At 43.9% G+C, this 22,334-nt stretch overlaps 1 protein-coding gene and 3 long non-coding RNA genes across 4 annotated transcripts; 1 reads left to right on the top strand and 3 right to left on the bottom strand.

Moving 5' to 3' along the window:
• The first annotated feature begins 3,241 nt into the window (after positions 1-3,241).
• Positions 3,242-7,337, top strand: LOC306815498. The gene is made up of 4 exons (XR_013777409.1): positions 3,242-3,439; positions 3,978-4,031; positions 5,955-6,017; positions 6,404-7,337. It is a non-coding gene; the product is annotated as an uncharacterized lncRNA (long non-coding RNA).
• Positions 7,338-11,013: 3,676 nt separating this feature from the next.
• LOC306815490 (serine/threonine-protein kinase PAK 3-like) lies at positions 11,014-14,493 on the bottom strand (the record flags this gene model as incomplete). Its single annotated transcript, XM_079332044.1, has 5 exons — positions 14,203-14,493; positions 13,328-13,427; positions 12,719-12,915; positions 12,254-12,388; positions 11,014-11,058 (listed from the first exon to the last, which is right to left on the bottom strand). Exons 1-5 carry the CDS (start codon positions 14,293-14,295, stop codon positions 11,014-11,016), a joined length of 570 nt encoding a protein of 189 aa, XP_079188170.1. The 5' UTR covers positions 14,296-14,493.
• Positions 14,494-15,790: 1,297 nt separating this feature from the next.
• Positions 15,791-18,844, bottom strand: LOC306815496. The gene is made up of 3 exons (XR_013777408.1): positions 18,812-18,844; positions 16,624-16,687; positions 15,791-15,841 (listed from the first exon to the last, which is right to left on the bottom strand). It is a non-coding gene; the product is annotated as an uncharacterized lncRNA (long non-coding RNA).
• A 126-nt stretch (positions 18,845-18,970) lies between these two features.
• On the bottom strand, positions 18,971-21,460 carry LOC306815495. Its single transcript, XR_013777407.1, has 5 exons — positions 21,308-21,460; positions 20,426-20,498; positions 20,040-20,162; positions 19,647-19,769; positions 18,971-19,084 (listed from the first exon to the last, which is right to left on the bottom strand). It is a non-coding gene; the product is annotated as an uncharacterized lncRNA (long non-coding RNA).
• Positions 21,461-22,334: the final 874 nt, after the last annotated feature.

Genomic DNA, 22,334 nt, shown 5'->3' with positions numbered 1-22,334 from the left:
ATATAATAAACAATCCTTGGAACAAGAGAAAACCATCTCAGGCAATCTCTCTTCGGCTGCTTTGGAGAAAACCAGGGTTTGAACCACTTCATGTCCCTCTGGGGTGATCTCGGGGCAAAAGAGAAACCTCAGACTGGGACATCTGGCATCCCTGGGTGGGCACTGACACTTCCCTCACTGAACACTGTTTCTGGTTGCCAAGTGAAGATTAATGGAACTCACCAAAAATCGGCAATTGTGGATTTAGCCCTCTACTGAGAAATGAAGTCTCACACTTTGTGGCCATAAAACATTTGTCTTTGTGTCTGCTACTTCAAAAACATCATCATACATAGGAAAAGGCAGGAAGTGATAATCTGTGGTAAGATACTTTCCTGGTATTTTTAAAGCATATTTTAAATTCAATAGTAATCTCAAGGTTTATCTCTGACTTGCACAATTGTGCTCTGGTATAGGACTATTTGAAAGTCCAACAAAGCTGTATATATTAATTATTTAGGAGAATGGACTATTTCAGAGATGATGGCAACTTTCAATTTTGCAGTTATTTTCAGCATAAAATAACAGATGGGAATGCAAACAAGGACAAAAATATATATACCTGAAAATTAATACCCCTCTATCCCCCTCCCTTTTTTCCCATTAATATACACAAGACTAACTAAAAAAACCCAAAAACAAAACCAAAACCAAGTAAGATCTCCACAAACAAACAAAACTAACCAAACAAAAAAGACAAGATTTTCATGCTCCTTCTTGGCCGTATTAAATTTTTTGAACCCACAGTGCTAAAATTAACTGTGGGGTTTTGAGCATTCCTCATTTAAAAGAAACTGCTATTTAGAATGTTCAAATGCAGAAGCTATTTTGCTCATGTAGGTTTAAAGACTTGCACATTTCAAAATACCAATTTTGTTAGGACAAAACAATGAGTGGAAAAAAAGAGAAATTTACTGCAAATGTGCCATAATTTCAGCTCTGAACACAGATCTGGTGCAATGTCTATTATTAAGGTTGATGTCTTCTACAGAAACTATCCCTTAGTCTTTATAGTTGTGCAGAATACATCAGTGCTAAGGCAGACTTTTTTCCCAATGAGAGAACAAAAGGCAGAGTGAGTTCATATTTCATTGTGCTTCTCTGTCTGAATTAGAGAGAGAGAGCAGGTAATCAAGTAAAGTACAAGGAATTTCGACAAGGGAAATGCTGCATGTAGTGTGTACGTTTTCTGCAGTAATTCCTCCCCATTTATTGTAGGTTTTCTGTTCTAATGCAATATATAATTGCAGGATCACGGTCACAAAATCAAACATTCAAGAAAAGTAGATTCTAATTTGGAAATTTCTCACAGTTGCCCTCTTGCATGCATACATGCATTTCAATATGAAAAAGATATATATTATGTGTGCATTATTGTGTTGCCACAATAAATATGGAAACATGTAATGCCTTGAGATTTCCATGAAGCTTAATTAGCACAGATGAACTTTTCTGTCAAAGGGTAGAATTACAAATGTTTACCCAGTTCAATGATGATCAATTTTAAAGCTACACAAAGGGTCCCATGGGTGGTATCTTTGCATTGTGACAATCACCAGCTTTTAAATGCTATTTTTCTAATTTTGTAGTGGATGCTGCTTTTTTTTTTTTTCCCCCCCATTCTGACTCCCATTTTTTTGACCTCGTAATGGTTGCAGAAGTACCTGCAGTCTGTTCCCTCTTTCTTTCTGAAAGAATGTCAGAAACACAAAATGTTGCATTTCATATTTGCACAAAGTGCTTGTGGTATAACTAACATAGTTCAATGCATGCTGGGGAGATCCCTGGTGGGGCAGAATTGCAAAGTTCTTGTTCACCTGGCAGCTTCAGGTACACTTGGCAACTGAGGATGTACATAAACAGCACCAATGGCTCACAGTCTCTGGCACTGTGAACTTCTTTTCTCCTTCCCTTTTCCTCTTTCTCCCTCTCCCCATCTCTCTTTCCCCTTTTCCTTCTCTCTCTCCCCTGCCCTCATGTCTAGTTCCTATTTGATTCCTTTCCAAGCCCATTATCGAGGTTTTACTATAAAATTGGCATTTTATAGCCAGAGATCACGTAATGGATTTTAATTTTACTCTGCCAAACTGTATTAAGGGCAATCATGCAATCTCAAGTGAGGTAAGCAGCTGGGAATCACTTTAGGGACACTTATCATTTAAAGCAGTGGAGCTGTTTGCAGGCACGTCCTCCAGGGCTGCTTTGGTCTGTGACTGGCACATTTAAATTAAAGGCCTTAAAATCTGCAAGAATCCTCTTTTAGGACTAGAACCACAGCACCAAGAGAATTTGGAGATTCTTGCTGATGAGAAAAGATGTGATATGGGTTAATTTGCCACCGCTGTTTCCTAGACACCACAACGAAATAACCTGATTAATTTCTGCTGTGTTAACATTTATTCTGAAAAGCATCAGTGTGAAACCAAGGAAAGGAAAACTGCAAAAAATCCATGTAAATCCCTGTTTGTGGTACTTTTTGTCTATACCAAAGATGTACATTCAAAAGACCAATTTCATACTATCTGAAGGGAAAAATTACAACCAAAATAATAATGAAATGTGATTAACCACTGTAAAGAAGACCAATAATTTCAACAGTTAGTTGAGACTACTTGGAGAGATATAAAGTTACCAGTACTGCCAAATCATTTGTGCTCCCTTGTCCTGCTAAGTTTATCATCAGTCTAATCACTAGAACAAAATGGGGACATTCTTCCACTACACACCTGGAAACAGATACATTTTTCCTGTTATAGTGCAATCAGATTGTTTGTTTTCAGAAGTCTATATGTTTGCAATGTTTCTTTTGTTACTGCCGAGATAATTTTTTTGATGTGGTAGAAAGATTAGTAAATTGACTTGTGAAAGTGTGAACATTATCCTGAAACTGTGTGGTCATTTTTTGTGAACAGAAATTGAACCTGCACTAAGTCTTGTATTGAAATAAAAGGAAAAAATTATATCAAGTGCTCAATGCTGTACTGCATTGAAAATACCTCATTAAAGCCTCTTCTATCTAGGTGTAGAGTCATTCCCTTTTCCTCAATGATATTAATATTCAAGATTTTAGAAGAAATATAAAATCTAATGTTAGATCTTTTAAGTCCTGGGACTGAAATTCTGCCTGGCTTAAAATCTGTATTAGATTTCTTTGCAAAAAAAAAAAATTGCAAACTGTCTTTTTTGACAAATTTGAGTGTGCGCTATTTGGCATCTAAATGTTGCTTCCCTGGTACTAATGATTCCTTTAACTCTTACTTAGAGCATGTCCTTCTAAATTTGATGGGTCTCTGCTCACTGGCAGGTGCCAGAGTTGAGGCATTAACAAAAGCAGGAGAATCTTTGCGGGCTCATTTCGAACCGGAAGCAACTGTTCTGTCTCCTGCTGCTGGTCCTGATAGTAAGTCTGCTTTTCGTGCAATTTTAGCCACTTGGATGTGGGTTCCTAGCCAGCATCTCCCTTCATGCTGGGCAGATTCTGTAGAAAAATACAACAATACCTAAGTGTAAACTAAGTGTAAACTAGTGCTAACAGAAATGTTGTGAGATTTGTTTCAGAAAATAAAGGGGATGGTGCAAGAAGACACAGGGATTAAAATTACCACTCTAATTTGTTTTTTCTGTTGGCCCTATTTGCTTGGATATTTTTTAGCTTTAGTTTAGGTTTGGTTGGTTGGATGTTCTTTTGGTTTCAGGGAGAGCTGATGCTGGTTGGATGGGTGTTTAATTTATGATCTTTTTTTATTGCCATTTAAAATTTCTTTCAATTTTTTTTTTTTTATTATTTTTTACCACGGGCTTCTTTTCTTCCTTTCTTTTATAACCCATTCACATTTATGTAAGAGCCTTTCTTTGCAGCCATAACCATTTCAGTTCTCCACATTTCCTTGTTTTTTAAAGTTTACCTCCTCTGAAGTTAATTTACTTTCTCTCTACAGAATCTTTTTGGCTTCCCTTTGCACCCCAAGGGACCAGTAGACCTCCTACTGCTGGTGCGTCTGCTTTTCAAGCAATTATGGTCATTTGGATGTGGGTTCCTAGCCAGCAGCTCCCTTCATGCTGAACAGGTTCTGCAAGCAAATGTAAATATAGGTAAGTGTAGAGACAATGGAGCAATAAAATTCGTGCTAACAGAAATATTCTGAGACATTTTTCAGAAGAGAAAGGGGATGGTGAAATCTAACACTGAGATTAAAACGTTTGTCAGAGAAATTGTAGCCTAAGTTTGTTTTCTTGATTAAAAAAACACACCCTAGGAATTATAATGATGAATTATAATGATGATGGGTGTCCTGATTTAGGGCAAATTCTGGGACAAAACCACCAAAGGGGTCTCCTCTAGAAAGCAGGATTCAGCAGCCCCTACCTCAACCAGCTAGGGAGAAAAATCACTTGGGATTAAAGTGGAAAAACCTGTTCATTTAACAAACCAAAGTACCCACCAACATGGAAAAAATGAATAATTTCATACCATAAACCCTCTTGTTGCTCTGCAGAGACGGAAAATTCAGAAATTCTGGAGTTCAGGGAGTTCTTTTGATGAGTGTGCCTTGGCTTGGCTTGGCTTCTCTCTCAGTCCCTCTGGAGCTCAGGGCTCTCTCCAGGCCTGGGTCTGGTGTCCCAGCTGCAGAGCAACTTGGGGCATCCCCAGGCAGTAGTCCTGGTGTTCCTGGACTAAGAGGAATGATTGATTTGTCTTTACAAACAAGCTACTAGTTGATAAGAGTAGCACTGAGAGATAAAAGAAACAATGGGAAGGATTCCACAGATTGATGAATGGAAAAAGATATTTGCTTTTACAAACAAACAGTGGATTTGCTAATAAACAAAACTGGATATTGAAAGGTGAAAGAAAAAATGGGAGAAAACCATTAATTATATAAGAATTAAAAATTAAAAGGGAGGGTTGTACATTAGAGGGGAATCTCAGGTATCCGGTGTTCTTGGAAGTCTTTACCTCTCAAGTATCTCAGTCAGTGGGGAAAGAGAGAGGGAAATTTGGCTGGGAAATTTGGGTAAAAAGGTGTCCCAAAATTTGAGAGACCACAGGGGAATGCCCAATGGCTCTCCCTTTATTTGAATAAAGTAAAATGACTCCTCTGTCTCCTTTTTAGACATAAACCTCTGGTGTTCGTGTATTAATTTTCCTGACAGGACCAAACAATAGATTCACAGTTAATAAAAAAACCCAAATAAATAAAAACAAAACAAAACAAAAACCAATTCAACCAGCCAACGAAACGATTAAAAAAAACCAGCAAAAAACCCCACACACAACTTCTGGTCAGTGCTACCCAGAAGAAACTAACTAAAAGCAAAGGAGAACTGTCTCCTGCTGTCTGTGCTGCAGTCAGCACAGTCCGTGAGAAGTTAATACTGGGAGAGTAAAATGAAGCTTCTACACACAAAGTGCACATTTCTTCTGCCACCCTTTGCTCTCACAACCTGTCTCAAAGGCACAGAACTCAATAGCCAGCATAAGCAGATGGAGGGGATATAATACAGCATCATAAAGTCACCCAGGCAGAGGGGTAAAAGATATCTGTGAGTATTTGTCTCACTTCAAACAAAGTGCTATTCTTTCTCAACACTTCCTGGGGCAGGATATTTGTGCTAATGTCCTTTGTCTATTAAAGATTAATATCTATAATCAGGTGCTAAGTGTTTCAAATTAGCACTTAAGAAGCAAAACAGTTATAAATTCTTCACATATGCACCTTTGTGACAGGTCTTTAACAGCAAATGTCAATTCTCTCTAGATTTGTTTTTTGTTCTTTATTTTATTCCATCAGACAGGAGAGAACCTAGACACAGAGCCTGTACAGTGTCTGAAACCGGTACAGACTTTCCTTGCAACCATAACCATTTCAGTTCTGTGTGTTTCCTTCATTTTGAAATTTTCTTTCTCTGAACAGAATCTTTTCAGCTTTGCTTTGTACGCCAAGGAGCCAGTACACTTCATGGTCCCGCTCCTGATGGTAAGTCTGCTTTTTTGTGCAGTTAGAGTCACTTGGATGTGGGTTCCTAGCCACCATCTCCCTTCATGCTGCATAGCTTCTCCAGGCAAATACAACAATATTTAATTTTAAGCACAATGGAAACATAAGCTAGTGCAAACAGAAACGTTCTGAGACTTTTCTCAGAAGAGGATGGGGAAAGCTAACACAGGAATTAAAATTACTGCTGCAATTTTTTTTCTATTGCTCCCTGTTAGCTTGGAAGCTTTTGGTTTTAGTTTGGCTTTGGTTGGTTGATTGGTTGGTTGGATGTTTTGGGGAGTGGTCGTGGCAGGATTTGGGTGGAGGGAGGGTTTGTTGGTTGGTTGGTTTTAATTGCTTCTTTTAATTTCTCTTTCTTTTTTCAGGGTTGTGGAAGTTTTTCTAAGTGGATGAAGTTATATCCATCTTAGTGTTACTTACTGCCCAGGAAGATCTGCAATTAATAAACCAAAGAAAAATAAAATCAGAATCTTCTTTTATCTTTCTAGGAGAATAACAGCTTCTTCCATGCCAGCATTAATGTATTAAAAGATATTTTCTGGCCTAGTTAGCCTGAAAAAGTAATTTCATCAGGCACAAAAGGAATAGATAGAGAGAAAAGCAATGGTTTGCCCAGACCACAGACAAAATTGGTTGCTATCTGTGACTACTAAACAAAATTACAAGCTGAAAGCATTCTACTATAAACTTTAAGTGCTTCTAGCTGCTGTTGCAGTAATAGTTTTCCTTTTTATTTGTCTTCCATAGTAAAATATATGTTATATATGACAAGAATCCAGGACAAGATTCCATTCACGACCAAGATTTCTGGAAATGGAAACACCAGTTAATGGTGTGCTCAAAATTAATGTTATGTTATTGAAAGATTAAAAAAAAAAAAAAAGGGATTGTCTCACTGTCATTCATAGAACTGGTTGTTTAAATTGCTTTACTCAAAGGTTTTCAAACAACAGGACTTCCCTCAGCAGGTAATAAAAATGTTCATTTTTGGAAGAGTTGTATTAATGGCTCCCTTATGATGTTAAATACTTATTGCCTTGGTTTGTTTTATGTTTTTCCCAAAGCTTTTAATATGTGATCCTGTTTACTCCATTGAGGCAGCTTTGAGTTTGCTTCCCAAAATGAAAAAGCAGAAGAATGTAGCAGAAACTAAGTATAAATACATTTAATATATTGCTGTTGGTCCTTGCTATACCCATGCTAAAACTGTGTGAAAATGTCAGTGTGTTCTCTTCCTTTCATTTTCCCTTCTTGCTTTCATGACCTATATGGTATTTTTTCATATTTATGTTACTTCTCTGCTCCCTGAATATGTTCTTTCCATTCTAATGTGAGAGTCTTATATTGATTTGACATACTTTTTGCTCATGACATTTGAGATACAGCTTTCTTAATCAAAGTTTCTAAGTTGCTGGTATTTACTAAAAGGATGGAGAATTGAATTTCTACTTCATGCTGTTGTTGCTAGAATTTATTTAGAAGTTGAATCAATTTATTATACCACTGATTAAAATCACTGTAAATAAATGAGGCATGGCTTGGGGAGTTTGATGGAGCTGTAGGCCAGCTATACAACCACACATACAGAAAATCACAGAATTGCTGGGTTGGAAGAGCCCTCCAAGATCATCAAGTCCAACCCATGCCCTAACACCTCAACTAAACCATGGCACCAATTGACACATCAGTCTTTTTTTAAATACATCCAGGGATGTACCTGGGTAGACAATTCGAGTGTTTTATCACCCTTTCCTTAGAAAACATTTTCCTGATATCCAACCTATATCTCCCCTGGTGCAGCTTAAGTCTGTGTCCTCTCATTGTGTCCATTGGTGCCTGGAGAAAGAGATCAACCCCCACCTGTCCACAACCACCTTTCAGGAAGTTGTAGAGAGGAATAAGGTCATCCCCGAGTCTCCTTTTCTCCAAGCTAAACACCCCAGCTCCCTCAGCCCTTCCTCACAGGGTTTGTGTTCCAAGCCCCTCCCCAGCCTCGTTGCCTCCTCTGGATGCGCTCAAGTGTCTCAAAATGCTCCCTGAACTGCGGGGCCAGAACTGATGGCACTCCTGATGCAGCCTCACCGGTGCCAAGTACAGGGGAAGAATGAGCTCCCTGCTGCTGCTGGCCACACCATTCCTGATACAGGCCAGGATTACATTGGCCTTCTTGGCCACCAGAGCACACTGCTGCTCATGTTCAGTTGGCTATCTGCCAGCATCCTCAGGTCCCTTTGTGCCTGGGCACTGTCCAGCCACACTGTCCTCAACCTCTAACATTGTAGGGGATCATTGTGGCCAAAATGCAGGACTCACCACTTGGACTTGTTAAACCTCATCCCACTGGACTCTGCCATCCATTCCAGGTCTCTCTAAAGAGCCCTCCTACCTTCCAACCAATCAACACACACTCCCAGCTTAGTATCATCTGCAAATTTAGTAATGAAAGACTCAATGTCCTCATCCATGTCATCAATAAAACTACTGAACAGAATAGGCCCCAGCACCGACCCCTGAGGGACACCACTGGTGACTGGTCACCAGCTGGATGCAGCAGCTTTCACACTCTCTGGGCCTGGCCATCCAGCCAGTTCTTAACCCAGCACAGAGTGCTCCTGTCCAAGCCATGGGCTACCAGTTTTTTCAGGGAATGCTGTGAGAGACAGTGTTCAAGGCCTTGTAGAAATCCAGGTACACATCATCCACAGCCTTTTCTGCATTCACCATGGGTCACCTGGTTATAAAAAGAGACCAGGTTGCTCAAACATGACCTTCCCCTCCTAAACCTGTGCTGACTGTGTGTGATACCTGGCCATCCTGTAAGTGCTGTGTGACGGCATTGACTATAAACTGCTCCATAACTTCACCTGGTACTGAGGTCAGGCCACCTGGCCTAAAATTACCAGCCTCCTATTTTGTTGCGGCCCTGGCTGTATTGCATGATTATGAGAGACTTTGACCTCGAAAAAGGAACTAAGAGAATGAACAAGAAAGTAACAGTGTAAAGTGATCAAGATTTGGAGAAGTGCCAAGGAACTACAGAGTGAAATAGAGTAGCAGCAGCAAGCGAATGAGAAAGTACATTAAAGTAGCAAATAAGTAAGTATATGTGCAGGGAAAGTATAGTAAAGTAGCAAATAAGGAAAAAGGATGTGAATAAATCAGGGTGCTAGATTGCTTGAGCCAAGGGGTGCGTAAGATGCCTTAAAAAGGTGTGAAAACAATCAACAATTAACAAGTAATATGTGGACAATGCTTAAGAACCAATCATGTTAAAGGCGCTTGTGGAGTGCTATGCACATTGCAACAATGTTTTGGTATAAAAGAAACACTGTGCAACTAATAAATCGGGTTAGACTTGCATCACATTGATGTATATGTCTTTTCTCATCTCTCCATGAAGACCCTACCCTGGCAAAGACACTGACATTCGAACTTTGCCAAATTCAGAAGACTTGCAAATTGCACTGTTAAATTATTCAGGTGGTGGTTCTATTCATTACCCAGGCCACAAATCATTGCATGCAAAGTTAAGTTTAAGAAAAACCCATGCAAAGAGAAGAACCTGTAAGTGCTATAACTCTCTTCACTGATGGATCAGGGAAAACACACAAATCAGTTATAATATGGCAAAATCAAACAACCAAAACATGGGAGTTGGATGTACACTATAGGGCTCTCCTGAGATGGTTGAAATGGCCACAGTTATTAGAGTGTTCCAGCTCTTTCCAGAACCTTTGCATTTAATTCCAGATCCATCTCATGTTGCCAAGTATTATTAAAGGAATAGAAGGATCAGTTTTAAAAGATGTAACAAATGATACCCGGTATCATTGGCTTTCATGTCTTGATACAATTTTGCAATACAGAATTAACCAATATTTTGTATTTCATATTCATTTCATTCCTCGCTTCCAGGATTCTGGGCAGAAAGAAATGCAAGAGCAGACAAACATTTGCCAAACATTTTTCAACAAGCAAAACCAAGTCATGTCTTTTTCCATCCAAACACACAAGCCCTTGTGCAAACGTTTCGCATCTCTGAAGGTCAAGCAAAAGCCATTATTGGCGCTTGCCCCGATTCTCAACTTGCACAACCTAGTCTTTCTATAGGAGCTGTCAACTCACAAGGGTTGCAAAGCCTGCAACTACGGCAGACAGATACCACCAAATACCCATCTTTTGGGAAATTTAAAAATATTCATGTGTCTGTAGACACTTTTGCAAGTGCAGTTTTTTCTTCTGTCCACACAGCAGAAACAGTCAATCATGTTTGTCAACATTTTCTACAAGCTTTTTCTCCATGAGGTGTACCTCAAGAAATACAGACAAAATGGCCATGCATACACAGCTCAAAAATTGGCTACATTTTTAATGGATTGGGGTGTTTGGCACGCTTTTGGAATTGCCTACTCACCCAAAAGTTAAGCAATTTTTGAAAGGACACATCACACTCCAAAATGCATTTTAGAGCAACAAACCAGGGAAATGGCTCAAGAAACACCTCAGATGAGGGTGAGTGAAGCTTTATATGTTTTTAATTTTTTAAGTATCCCATTTGCAGAACTCACAGGATATTTTTGCTGCCCTGCTCTTCATTACCTTTTGGCTGGAAATGCAATTGCCCTTTCTTCCTCATGAAGAAATACACAACTGGACAAAACCTGGCCAAAGGTCAGTGTTCCAAGGGCACTGTGGGTTGGAGTTAATAATACAGGGAAGAGAACTTTCCCAATTTCAAACCACACCAGAATACCCACAGGAGGCACTTGCCATCTTTGAGCAAGAATGGCCAAGTCAGAAATGAATGAGAGCAGTATTCCCTGGGTGACAAGGAAGGAAATTTTACAACAGGCTTGGGGGTGTCTAGGACCTTTATTCTGAATGTGGCTGCAAGCTGACATTGAAGAAAATAATGCTGAAGGGCTCCTGGTCATCTCCTGCATCACTTTGCTGCAGGGATGACAGCAATCAGGCTTCAGAAGAGGCTGGAGAGAAGCTCCGCTAATTTGAGAAATGGATGCTGCCCAAAGAGAAAAAGAAAGAAATGAAACCAATGTAAAAAAGACAAAGGAAAAATGCACCATGATTTTCCAAAATGAACTTTTAACAGGGTCAAGCTGCATTCCTCTGGAGCCCAGAAGCACACAGACACAAGAGGCAGAGCACAGATGGACTCAGCTCTGGCTTGCAGGAAGAGCAGTGTCTGCCTTGGCATGCCCCCATTTCCTGTGCTGACTGGCGTCTTCCTCCACAGCAGGGGCAGGCAAGGAAGTGGCCCAGTCACCAGCTCCCTGTCTGATACAAAACTTGACAGCAAACCTGCAGCAGTTCTCATCTACCTGAGTGGCCCAGGCAGCACATGGGGCTGGCACCAACCCTGCTCAGTTGTCCCTGTTTGGCTGGCAGAAACCTCTAAGAGGGGAGCAGGAGGGACAAGCTGGGTGCCCTTGGATGCTCACAGTCACCCAACACTTTCCCCCCCCCACCCCCCAACCTTCCCACAGAGCAACCCAGAACCACTTGGCAGGGATTGCTTCCACTGTGCTCATCAAGTCCCACTGCCTGCCTTCATTCCCAGCACTGCAACACTTCAGTTCCTTTGCTACCAGGGAAACCTGAATACACTACCCAAGAGCAAAGGAGGACCTCAGAACTGACCAGAAGGTGGGAGCTGCCCTCTGAGGAATGGCTGAGAGAATTGGGCTTGCTTAGCCTGCAGAAGTGCAAGCCCTGTGGTGACTTTTCAGTATTTGAAAGGGCTTCTGAGAAAGATGGAAACACATCTATTAGCCGGGCCAATTACAAGAGGACAAGGGGGAATGGTCTTAACCTGAAAGAGAGTTGATTCAGATTGGCTCTAAGGTAGAAATTCTTTACCAGGAGAGTGCTGAAATACTGGTACATGTTACCCAGAGAGCTGGGAGGTGCCCTAAACTTGGTAACATTCAAGGACATGTTAGATGGGGCTCTGGGCAACCTGAGCTACTCGTAGATGTCCTTGCTAGTGACAAGATGTAGGACTATATCAGGACCTTCACTGGTCCCTTCTAACCTCAACCAGTTTTGGACCCAACTTGGCTTTCATTTGAAAAGCACCCAGAGCACAGATTACTATGAGGAGGGGGCCATCTGGCCATCTGATGCCCCGAATTTTGGGCAAGGAGCAAAGCCTGACAGGGAACAGCTGTTTGGCCTGCAGCTTCTTTGCACTGTACCTGCAGAAGTTCCTGGGCAGCACTTCGCCTGTCCACGTCCGTCTGCAGGCAGCAGCCCAGAAATTCAGACAAGCCAGAGGGTAACCTGAGCTTGTGCAGATCTGGTGCCCCTCGCTTGCCTATCAGATATTTAGCCTGAAGGAAAAGGAAACAGGAGACTCTATGTGATCCTTCCATATCCTGAAGTGCTCCCCCAGACCCCATATTTTAAGCAGCAGTTTGCAGTGGCAATTTGTTGCCTACCAGATAGTAAGAGATGAGCCTTCCCTCCCAAAAGAGAAAAGGCCCCAGTGCAGCCCCAGCTATTCCAACCTTCATCAAGTCTTGCCTTGGAAGTTTATGCAGACCCCAGGGACATTTTTACAAATGGGCCTTGGTGGAACCAGTTCAAGCTGTAGGAATGGGATTTTGTCAAATGGTGATGGACCAGAAGGACACTGGTATCTGAGCATATTTGCACTTTACCCTTTCCTTGGTTTTCCAAATATAAGGAACCCTTCCTTTGGCCATTTCTATTTCCACGATGCCAAGGGACCAGGTATCCACTTTGGGGCCATATGGCTCTCCTCTCACAAACTCGGGTGCCATCCAGCAAGTAGTCCCGACCACTGACCTCCGTTTACTTTGTTCATGGATAAGCACAGCACAGAGGCCAATATCAGCTGAGGAGAAAAACAAACACTGTTCAAGTAGGAAACCAAGGAAAAGAGTGCCTCACTCTAAGGCTCAGAATGCAGTGGTGCATTGAGCTGCAAAAGCTGTGCTCCCTTTTCTCAGGGCTGCAGCCAAGCACATTGTCCACTTAACAGCCCCCCAGGATTCACACCGTGGCTTTTCCTCACTCCCCTGAAGGCGTACACTTTAACTCCCCCTCCTGAAAGGATCACACACAAACCAAAACCACTCTTGACACTTTGTTTCCTCTCTACACCTCTCAGCACCTTGCAGCTGTGCCCACAGTTTGCAGAGTGCCCTGTTCACTCTCAGCAGCACCACTGTAGGGCACCTGGTAGCCACCCAAAAGCAGCCCCACACCGCCTCCCCGGCGCTCAGCACCTGACCAAGAGCACCCACCCAACTTGACGGAGCCATCCCAGCCCAGAAGGATGTTGCTGCTTTTGATGTCTCTGTGGATCACCCGGTTGGCATGAAGGAAAGCCAGGCCTTGCAGGCACTGAGAGAGAAAAAGAAAGAGGAGGACAAAAGTTACCGTAATCTGATTGCATTCCATGCTTTAAAGAAAACTGCTTCTGAAGCATTCCCAGATTCTGAAAATTCCCATATCTCACAGGAGCAGTGGGTGCTGGCAAGAGGTAGATCTTCCTGCTGCAACCCTAGGAGAGCAGGATTGTTCCAAAGGAAGGCATATTCATTTCTGAGGGGGAAACACCAGTCGTTGCAGGAGACTGTCCCCTGCAAAGCCAGCCACACTGACTGCTGCTGCTACAGCAGATACGCTTTCCCCATCCTGAGGACAAACCATGAAATTCCAAAAGAGGATAAGTCCCTGCTTTGGGTACCTAGGGGATCGCTGTCAGGTGGGAGAGTAGAGGACAGGGGTCAAAGTAGCTCATTTGTCAGTTTTCAGCTGCAAGCACGATGATGGGTGCCATGCCATCCTTTGAAGTGGAGATCTGTGAGAGTTGAGTCTCTCTTTGACTTTGCTCTTGGTTTAAAACTGGGACATCCAGAACCTTTCTGCATTGCATTCTTTGCACTTGGAGGCAGAAACTGAAAATGAAAAAGAGACAGAGAGTTCAACAGCAGGAGATAAAAGAACAGACTATAGTAAGGGTAGGGACACTGGCAGACAGTCCAGTGTAGATGCTCACTTTTCTTTGAAGCATGAGAGCAGCACAGAAAGCTATGAACATGCAATCACTCACTTAGCAGGGCTTTCAAAGGACGAGCCTTTCCAAGGCATCCAAAGCACAAGCAGGATCCCTTACCTCCCGACAGACAGTTGCTATTTGTCCTACAACCATCCTTTTCTCACTGACCACCTGAGCTAAGGAGCCTCTGTCCATGTACTCCAGCACCATACAGACATCCCCATGTGCAAGGTAACTGGAAGATGAAAACAACAAGTGAGGCTGAATGTGCACAGCTAAATTGCCATATCAAAGAAAAGCCTAGAGTTGAGTTTGAGTATCCAGGTCACTGGTAAATTAAGATGGAATAAAATGAAGACTCGCTCCACTTAGGCTATCCAGTGCTTGCAGTCTGTGCTGTCTAAATGAGGAAGGCACATCTGCACAGAAGGAGAGGGCTTAGGTGGCAAGCAGGGGAAAAAGGCAGGTTTGTGATTGCAAGGACAAATCTGGAAGCGGACACATCTCAGGCAGCTGCTTTATCATCCTCATACACAAATTCCTTCCACAATTAAATCCAGCAACAAGGAGATGCAGTTTTCACAGCTTTTATCTAGGGCACGTGGGTGTGTAGCACTGCAGACAACCTTGTAGAAAAAATTTCATATAAGTCATACACAAATGGGATAAGAATTTCAAACCTGGCAAATGATGTATCTCCTATCCTAATCTTTTGGCATGCAAAGCAATGGAAATAGTGGGAACAGTGCAAGGGGAATCATTTCTCGGATACTCTCTCTGCACTCCCCCTCTGACATTCAGAAACAATCACGCCCCAAGCCAGCAAAAGAACATGCAGCGAGTGATCATACAGGCTGCTGGCTTAGTAAGAGAGCCACGCTTCTGGAAACAATCCTCAAGCTATCTCTGCCTGGAACCATGAATGTGGACAGAATACAATCTCCTCCCATGCCTCGTACAGAAGTGGATTGATGTTAATAGAAAGATCAATTTTCTGCCAGTGAGTAAAGAGCTTTTAAACCTCTGCCTTGCAAGTATGGAAACGAACATCCCTAGAAAAAGAACAGAACTACTGACCTTTCTAGGTAGGCAACAATATTTGGGTTCTTCTTTTCCCTCGTGACCAGGGTTTCTTTTAAAGCAGCCCTGCTGCTGGAGATCGATTTTCTTTATGGCCACGTACAATGGTGTTGAAAGTGTTAGGAACAGACATTACAAGAGCCTCTTTCTTCTCCACTCATGAGCCAGGACACCTTGTCAGCCCAGTTAAAAGGGACTCTAAACATCAACCACAAAGTGATACCAACACTCTCTGCACACACCGACTTTTCAAATGGCCTTTGTTTAACACCACTTTCATAGCTTACACATGATTTGCTAGACAAAAGCAATTTTGCTCAGTTTTGCTCTTTGTTTTCTTGTGAAAACAAACTGAAACAGCTGACAATTTATTAGCATTTATAGGGAATGCTAGAAATGCTAGCAGTTTTTCAGATTTGTTTGTAAATCCAAGCAGGCGTGTCCTTCTCTGAAAGACACCACTGCCATCTTTGCATTCATTCAGGTAGGTAGGAAGGACAAAGTCTCTCCATAATGAAGGGACAGCCTTTGCAGCCAACATAGGTGGCCCAGAGCTCTGGGTACAGATAAAATCCCAAGGGAAAGTGCTCAGGAGCTGCAAAATCCTCATGGGCTGTCGGCACTTACCACTCATCCTGTGACAGAGTCGAAGGCCTTATAAACCATTCCAAAATTCCTAGAAGGAGAACAGCAGCAAGAACAGAGAAGCTGTTCAGTGCTGAGGAGCAAGAGGCAGCCCAGGCAGGAGCTCTCTGCTGCCTACAATGTCTCCCACACACCAGGGTCTATCTACTCTTTAGCCAATAGCATAGCAGCCCATCAGCTTTCTGCCATGAGATTAGCTGGGTCCAATGGGAAAAAAATGGGCTGCTGCACATCTCAACTGTACACACTAAGTTTTGGAGGCTGGAATTTTCTTTGATTTTTCTTTTTTGTCTGTGCATTTGTCATGCGTTTCCAGGCACTGAACCACACAGTCCTGTTGGGCCTTCTCACCACTCTCTTTTGATTCTATCTACACAACTCAGGAAACATGACGCAATCTATCTTATGGTCCTGACCACTCAATATTGTTTTCCACAAAACATGGAAAGAAATGCTACTGAGAGCTGTTACCTGACAGCTTTCAGGTGGGAAGCTGATCTTGCGGTTTTTTCTTTCTTCATTTGTGAGGCCATATTGCTTTGAATCATACAAAACCATGTCTTCTAGGAAAATAAGCAAACTGCTGCCACACACTTGAGGGGTAGGAGGGCTTCCACGTTCTGCTCCTTAGGGCAGGCAAGACATTGTCAGCATCCAGTTATCTTTGATGATGCCCCGTGATCAGTACTGAGGCAGGGATAATCTACATCCAGAGTCTGAAGAGGCTCGCAGCTTGTCCGACTTCCCACTTGATATTACAGCAGCAAAATCCTGACCCAATGGTTCTGTAGAAGTAAGTGTGGCTGCACTCACCCACTGCCAAGAAGTTCCCAATCAGTGTATTTCTCTTCTAAATTTCCCATGCTCACAACACACCCTGAAAGAAACACAATTCAAGAAGTAAACTTCAAAACAGAGATACTGACTTCCAGGAGACTGGAAACTCAGCTCCACTCTCTGGGGCTCTGAGCAATTTATGGTCAGTTGACTAACAACCAAAATAACAATGACAACAACAACAACAGCCCAAGCAGGACAGGCAGCTCTGCAGCACACAGAGTCACACAGCCTTCACAGAGTCAGATTGTCCACACTCCTTTGAAGCATTACCTGAGAGGAAACTAAGGCCATGGAGAAACCATCAGAGCAAACAGAGATCAGAAAAGAACAGGCACCAAGACAAGTACTTGTCTTCTACAAACGGGAAAGAGAGCTGAAAAATCATGACCCTTCCTCTTCTTGGGAATAGACCCTCTCTTGTAAGATTCAACAAAAGGTTTCATACTTGCAAAGATTATATGCACCCTGGGATCTGAAACGGATTTTTATTACCAGCTGCATTTTGTAGAGCAGATAGAATATTGCAAAGTGATTTCCAGGAGAGGAAGGGGGTCTGCCTTTTACCAGTTTGCCAAAAAATGCCTCGACATTTTTAAAGAACAGCAGCTCATACTACAACCAAGAGCAGTGGCTGTAAGAACTTGGACCCTCTTAATTTATGAGCAGGCTAAGTTCTGAAGACAACTGCCCATTCCCCATCTAGTGAACTGCACTCCTTGTCTTCAGCCTGAGGTGCAGCAGTCTCCAGCACTGGACTCGGCCCATTGAACACAGTCCATGTGTTCATCCCAAATGGGCTGAGACAGGTAACAAGGACAGTGTTGTTCCTCAGGCACTGCTGTGACACAGACAGCTGCCTTCATGAGATGCTGATCCTGTCAGGAGTCCAGGCAAAGCTGCAGCAATGGTCTGGCAGCTGAAATCTCACAGCTAAGGAAGGCTCCAGTCTCTGCAGTCACTCCAGCCGTTAGTGGCAGGGCAGGTAAAACAAAAAGGTTGGCAAAGCCCACAAATGGACACTGACAACCACTGTGAAGAAGCCAGAGCCAGAGCGAGCCCACTACAAGTTGTTGACCACACTCAAGACAGAACATCATTGTCTTTGAGTTCAGACACATGGAGGAAGAGATCAATCCATCTTTTGTCCCAACAGCTGATGGCAGACACTGAGTCAACTGGGCTCTGTTCTGTACCCGACCAGTTATTCTCTGACAGCACTTCACTGGCAGCTATTGCCAGTTGCAAGAAGCAACTCTGTTGGTTGTACTGCAGAGACACCAAGGCCTTGGTGTCCTTTCGTAGGGTATGATTTGTGCTGGGATTCAGGCTGGAGCATAGTATTCCAAGAGTATTGACTGGCTGGGCATGAGCTGTGACAAAATGCCTGGTACAGGAGGAACATGCAGCAGAGGGGCTGCAGGCTTGCTCCTGAGAATTGCCTGCAGGGCAGTTTTATCTGACCACATAGATGTGTCTCCTTGATGCATTTGCTAAGCATTCAACTAGCATATCTGAGAAGGACTGTAAAAAATGTATCCAGTTTTTCTTCTGCTGCTGCTCTAAGAATAAAAATTTTTAACATTTGGGGAGTAGTAAAAAGACCTCTTTCCCAGTCATATGTGCTGTCAACTGCTGTTCTTTCCAAAGAGGTCAAGCTAACCAAAATGTAGCATTCCTACCAAAATTAACAATAGAAGGAATTGTAGAAGTACTACCAGTCATAAAACCAAGACCAGTGTGAAAGCAGCCCCACAGTCACTCAATTTCCCTGAAGCATTTTGTCTCCTATGACTGGTGACAAATCAGGGGATAAAGGGATATCTAGGAAGCCAACTATTCTGATCAGTTTGGCCGGTCTAGCACACACACATCCACTGGGTCATTTGCTGTGTTGCAGCTTTCTGCTGCTCGGGAAACAATCCAAGCTTTTGCCTTTGCTGCACAGGGAAGCACAGGCAAAGCCCACCCACTCTCAGCAGCTCTTAAAGGCAAAAGGAATGCCCCAAGTGCTCCGTGGCTGCCCCCAAGCACCACAATATCTTCTGTAGGGAGTCCAAAATGTCTGTCTGAGACCACAGTGAGCAGGAACATGTGGTACAGCTCATGCTGAGGCAAACACACAACACACTGCTGGATCACACAAGAAATGCACAGGACGTACTCAGCAGCTCCAGGCACTGCTCCTCTCTCTGCTCTGTGTGTGTGGGTGTGTGGGTGTGTGGGTGGGTGCATATGTATATATATATATATGTGAGTACATATTACAAAGAATATATATTTTGCTATGATGAATGAGAGAAAATTAAGTCAGCTGCTCTGCCTCCTGGCCTGAGCTAGGTGAACTGCTGGTGCTCAGGTTTTCAGGCTGTGGAGAGGAGGCTTCTTTGGAGGATGCTGTTGCAGGGGCAGCGTTGATGGCATGGCCTGCATCCATCTGGGACAAAAAAATTTATTTGTGTCAGAAAGGTGGCTGGCAGAGATGCCCCAGACAATGCAGTTCAAAGGCGAGCCCTTAGGAACAACACTTGTGTTAGACTGCAAGCTGAGCTGTCAAGTCAAACCCCACTAAGCAGCCAGAGACTCCAGCTTGTCACAGCCAGCTGTGCTAGAGACTGTGAAAGGGAAAAAACAACTTTAGATTTCATCCTGTTCCGAGGATCGCATCCACTATGAACAGAGACAACTTGTTCAGAATCTGCGTGGGTCACCATGTTCACCTGAACAAAGCCCTCAAAAAACAAAAGTGAGCAGCAATAAGCCAGCAGAAATGCATTCAGAGGATTGCTGGCCACTGGTCAAAGCACTAGCCCTGCTGGCCAGGGCAGCACATGATGTTCAGCAGCCCAGCAAGTGTCCTTCTGATCAGTTGTGATGGAGAGCACAGAGCCTGGTAGCCAGAGGCATTGCCCCCATTCACTTGCTGCTCTGCTGGGGAAAGGTGAAAAAAGAGAGACCACTTGTTACATAATTGCACTGCCTACTGCCCCTTCACTCACCTGTTTCTCTTCAGCATGCCTCAACTGCAGATGCATCTCTCGCATCCTTTCCATTTCTTCTTTCAGCCTCTTCTCTATGGCCTTTATCTTCCTCTGAACTTTCTGCAGCTTGTCCTTGATATTCTGTCAAGCAAAATCTTACTGGCACCTGCCATCGTGCTCAGGTTTCTCGTTTTCCAGTCTCAAAAGCATGTCCATTCCGCCACATCCTGCTGGTTCTCTATGCAGCTCTAACCCTTCCACCCTAACTCTTTTTCCTGGTGCTCACTGCTGGAGCCTGATATGCTCTGTGTTTACTGTGCCTGCACTAGGCTGTGCCTCACCTTTCCTGAGACCTACAGTTCATGCCCCCATTACTGCCCTTCCCTCTGCTACCTGGCTAGTCAGACTCACCTGCCCATTCTCTCGCTCCTCCTTCAGCTCTTCCCTCAGGAGCTCTACAAACTGCTGGCTTTGTATTAACTTTTGTTGCAGCCGGCGCAGCTTGCATAAGAGTTTGACCTTCTGGTGCTGCAGCTGCACAGAAATGAAGAGAAGATGGCTTTAAACTTCCTACACAGAACTTGGGTGGCAGCCAAGACTGATGTGCTCACGCTTTCCAAAAGCATTTTGTTCTCGCTCTCGTGTTCATAAAGGGCCAGCTAAGAGACAATCCCACCCAGACAAGCAGTGCCCATTTGCCTCTAGACTGGCTCTGCCTTAGAGCTTTTCTTATTCACGTTGCATGCTGGCAACTTCCTGCTTCATCTCCAGCAGCTTTTCTCCTGCTCCCTCTGTACCTCTGCCAGGAACTTGTCCCCGTTGCTCCAGCAGCTCCTGTGCCTCCAAACACTGTTTTTCCAGCAGGCTCTCCTGATGAGAAGAAAAAGAAGAAGACATTTCCAGATCAAGTCCCAGTCCAACTCCTCAAAGGAGGAAATGAAAGTTTCATCCCTCCAACAATCCCCCACCAGAAGAGTGCACAGTAGAGACTTTGTGCCCTTCTTTTCCAACAAGAAACTTAGGAGGATGATCAGCAGGTGGAGGGAAAGACGATGTCACCTTCCTTCCCTACTCTGTTGGTTGCCTATTTCCTGGCCCCTCTCTCCTCAGGATTTATTTTCTCAGAGGCTCTGTTCTTAAAGTGTCTGTGTCCTTTGATCAAGGAAAAGCTGCAGCTGAACTGCAGGATGAGGAAGAGATCAGCACCCCAAAGGCATATTCACAAGACAGGCCTCCAGCTGAAACGCCGACAACATGGGACCCGTTTCCTATGGAAAAAGCCCAAACAGAAGAATTCTGTCCACCCTGGAAGGACAGGAAACAAATAATCTTGTTTCTGGGACTGCAGTCATAAGAAAGGGCAGCAGTCTGCTGCATGGCATGAGGGTGTGAGCAAGATCCTTCCCCTTGGCTGCCATGCTTTGTGTGGAGACCACCCAGCCTCCTGGATATCTTGACTTGTGCTCATCCTGAAACCATGGCTGCATTGACTGTCCCAGAACCATCCTCTGGGGCTTCTCAGGCTCTCAAATATGAGCCCTTGAAGCCCTCTGCTGCCTGACTCAGCAACGTGTGGCCTACAGCAGAGGCTTGCAGCCATGCCACCTACTCAGCCTGCTCTTCTGCTGAGCCAGGCCACCAAGCCTGCCTGAACAATTCAGGTGTATATTGTGTTCTACCAGTTTTTCCAGCTTCCTTTTTTCTTCCTCCTGAGCACACTGCCAGAGTCTGAGAGCCTTGCTGCACTGCTCTACTGCCCAGAGGAGCTGTTCAGCCATTTCTTTGCAGTGCTGCTTGCTGAAAGATTTACAGCTTGCAACTCACGCCAAAGGCCCTTCCCATCCTCTGCAAATATGACAAATGGCAGCAGTCAGACACTAGACAGGCAGAGGACCCTGCTGACCTGAAGCTCTTTCAGTTCCAGGCAAGGAGGGACCTGCCCCCAGCTCCCGCACTCCTCAGAAGCCCTGCAGACAGAGCTGGCTTTGGAGCAGCCGCACTGGGCAGGAAGATCACCAGAAACAAAGCACACAAGGCGCTCACCCAGGATCACCTCCTTGGCCTGCGTGGCTGAACGAACTTGGCCTTCCAGATGGCTCCTGGCCATCTCCAGCTCCGACACGTGCTGCTGAGCCTCCAGCAGGCTGCATTGCAGGCTCTTCTTCTCTGACCTACAAGTTATGAAGAGAAATTGTTCCTGGCACACAGGGGCAGTTTCTGGACGATGTGCCTAAAGATCTCTACACCTGAGTATTGAAAACGGTTTGCATGAAAACTCAGATATAGCAAGACTATTTCTACCACTTCAAGTAGCAAAGCAGGCCCCTCCAGGTGATTAGGCAGTCATAATCCAGCCCAGCAGAGAATGCCCAGCTGTGTTTGATCTCAGCAGCCAAAACTCCAACTGCTCTTGCCTGACCTACCACTCATGGGTGGCTGTGCCCACTGTCTCTGCCAATGAGTAAAAGCTCAGCCCCTGCTCACAGCCCTGAGCTTATCAGCACTTCCAAGTCACTCTGCAGATGGACAGAACACAGTGTTCTCCTGCTTGACTCATCAATGTTTACTGCCATTCTTATTGTACGCAGAGATACTTTATTTGCCAGTAGCTGTCTTAATCAAACTAAATGAATGCACTGAACCATATATGAATGCTCCCTCTTCCCTCTAGCAACATGAGTAAGAAACCAGAACCAGGCTTTTAGC

This window comes from Erithacus rubecula (assembly GCF_903797595.1).
Source record: "Erithacus rubecula genome assembly, contig: scaffold_143_arrow_ctg1, whole genome shotgun sequence".
Classification (NCBI taxonomy): domain Eukaryota; kingdom Metazoa; phylum Chordata; class Aves; order Passeriformes; family Muscicapidae; genus Erithacus; species Erithacus rubecula.
Note: the sequence above shows the minus strand (reverse complement) of the source record. Positions and strands in the feature narration are given on the sequence as shown.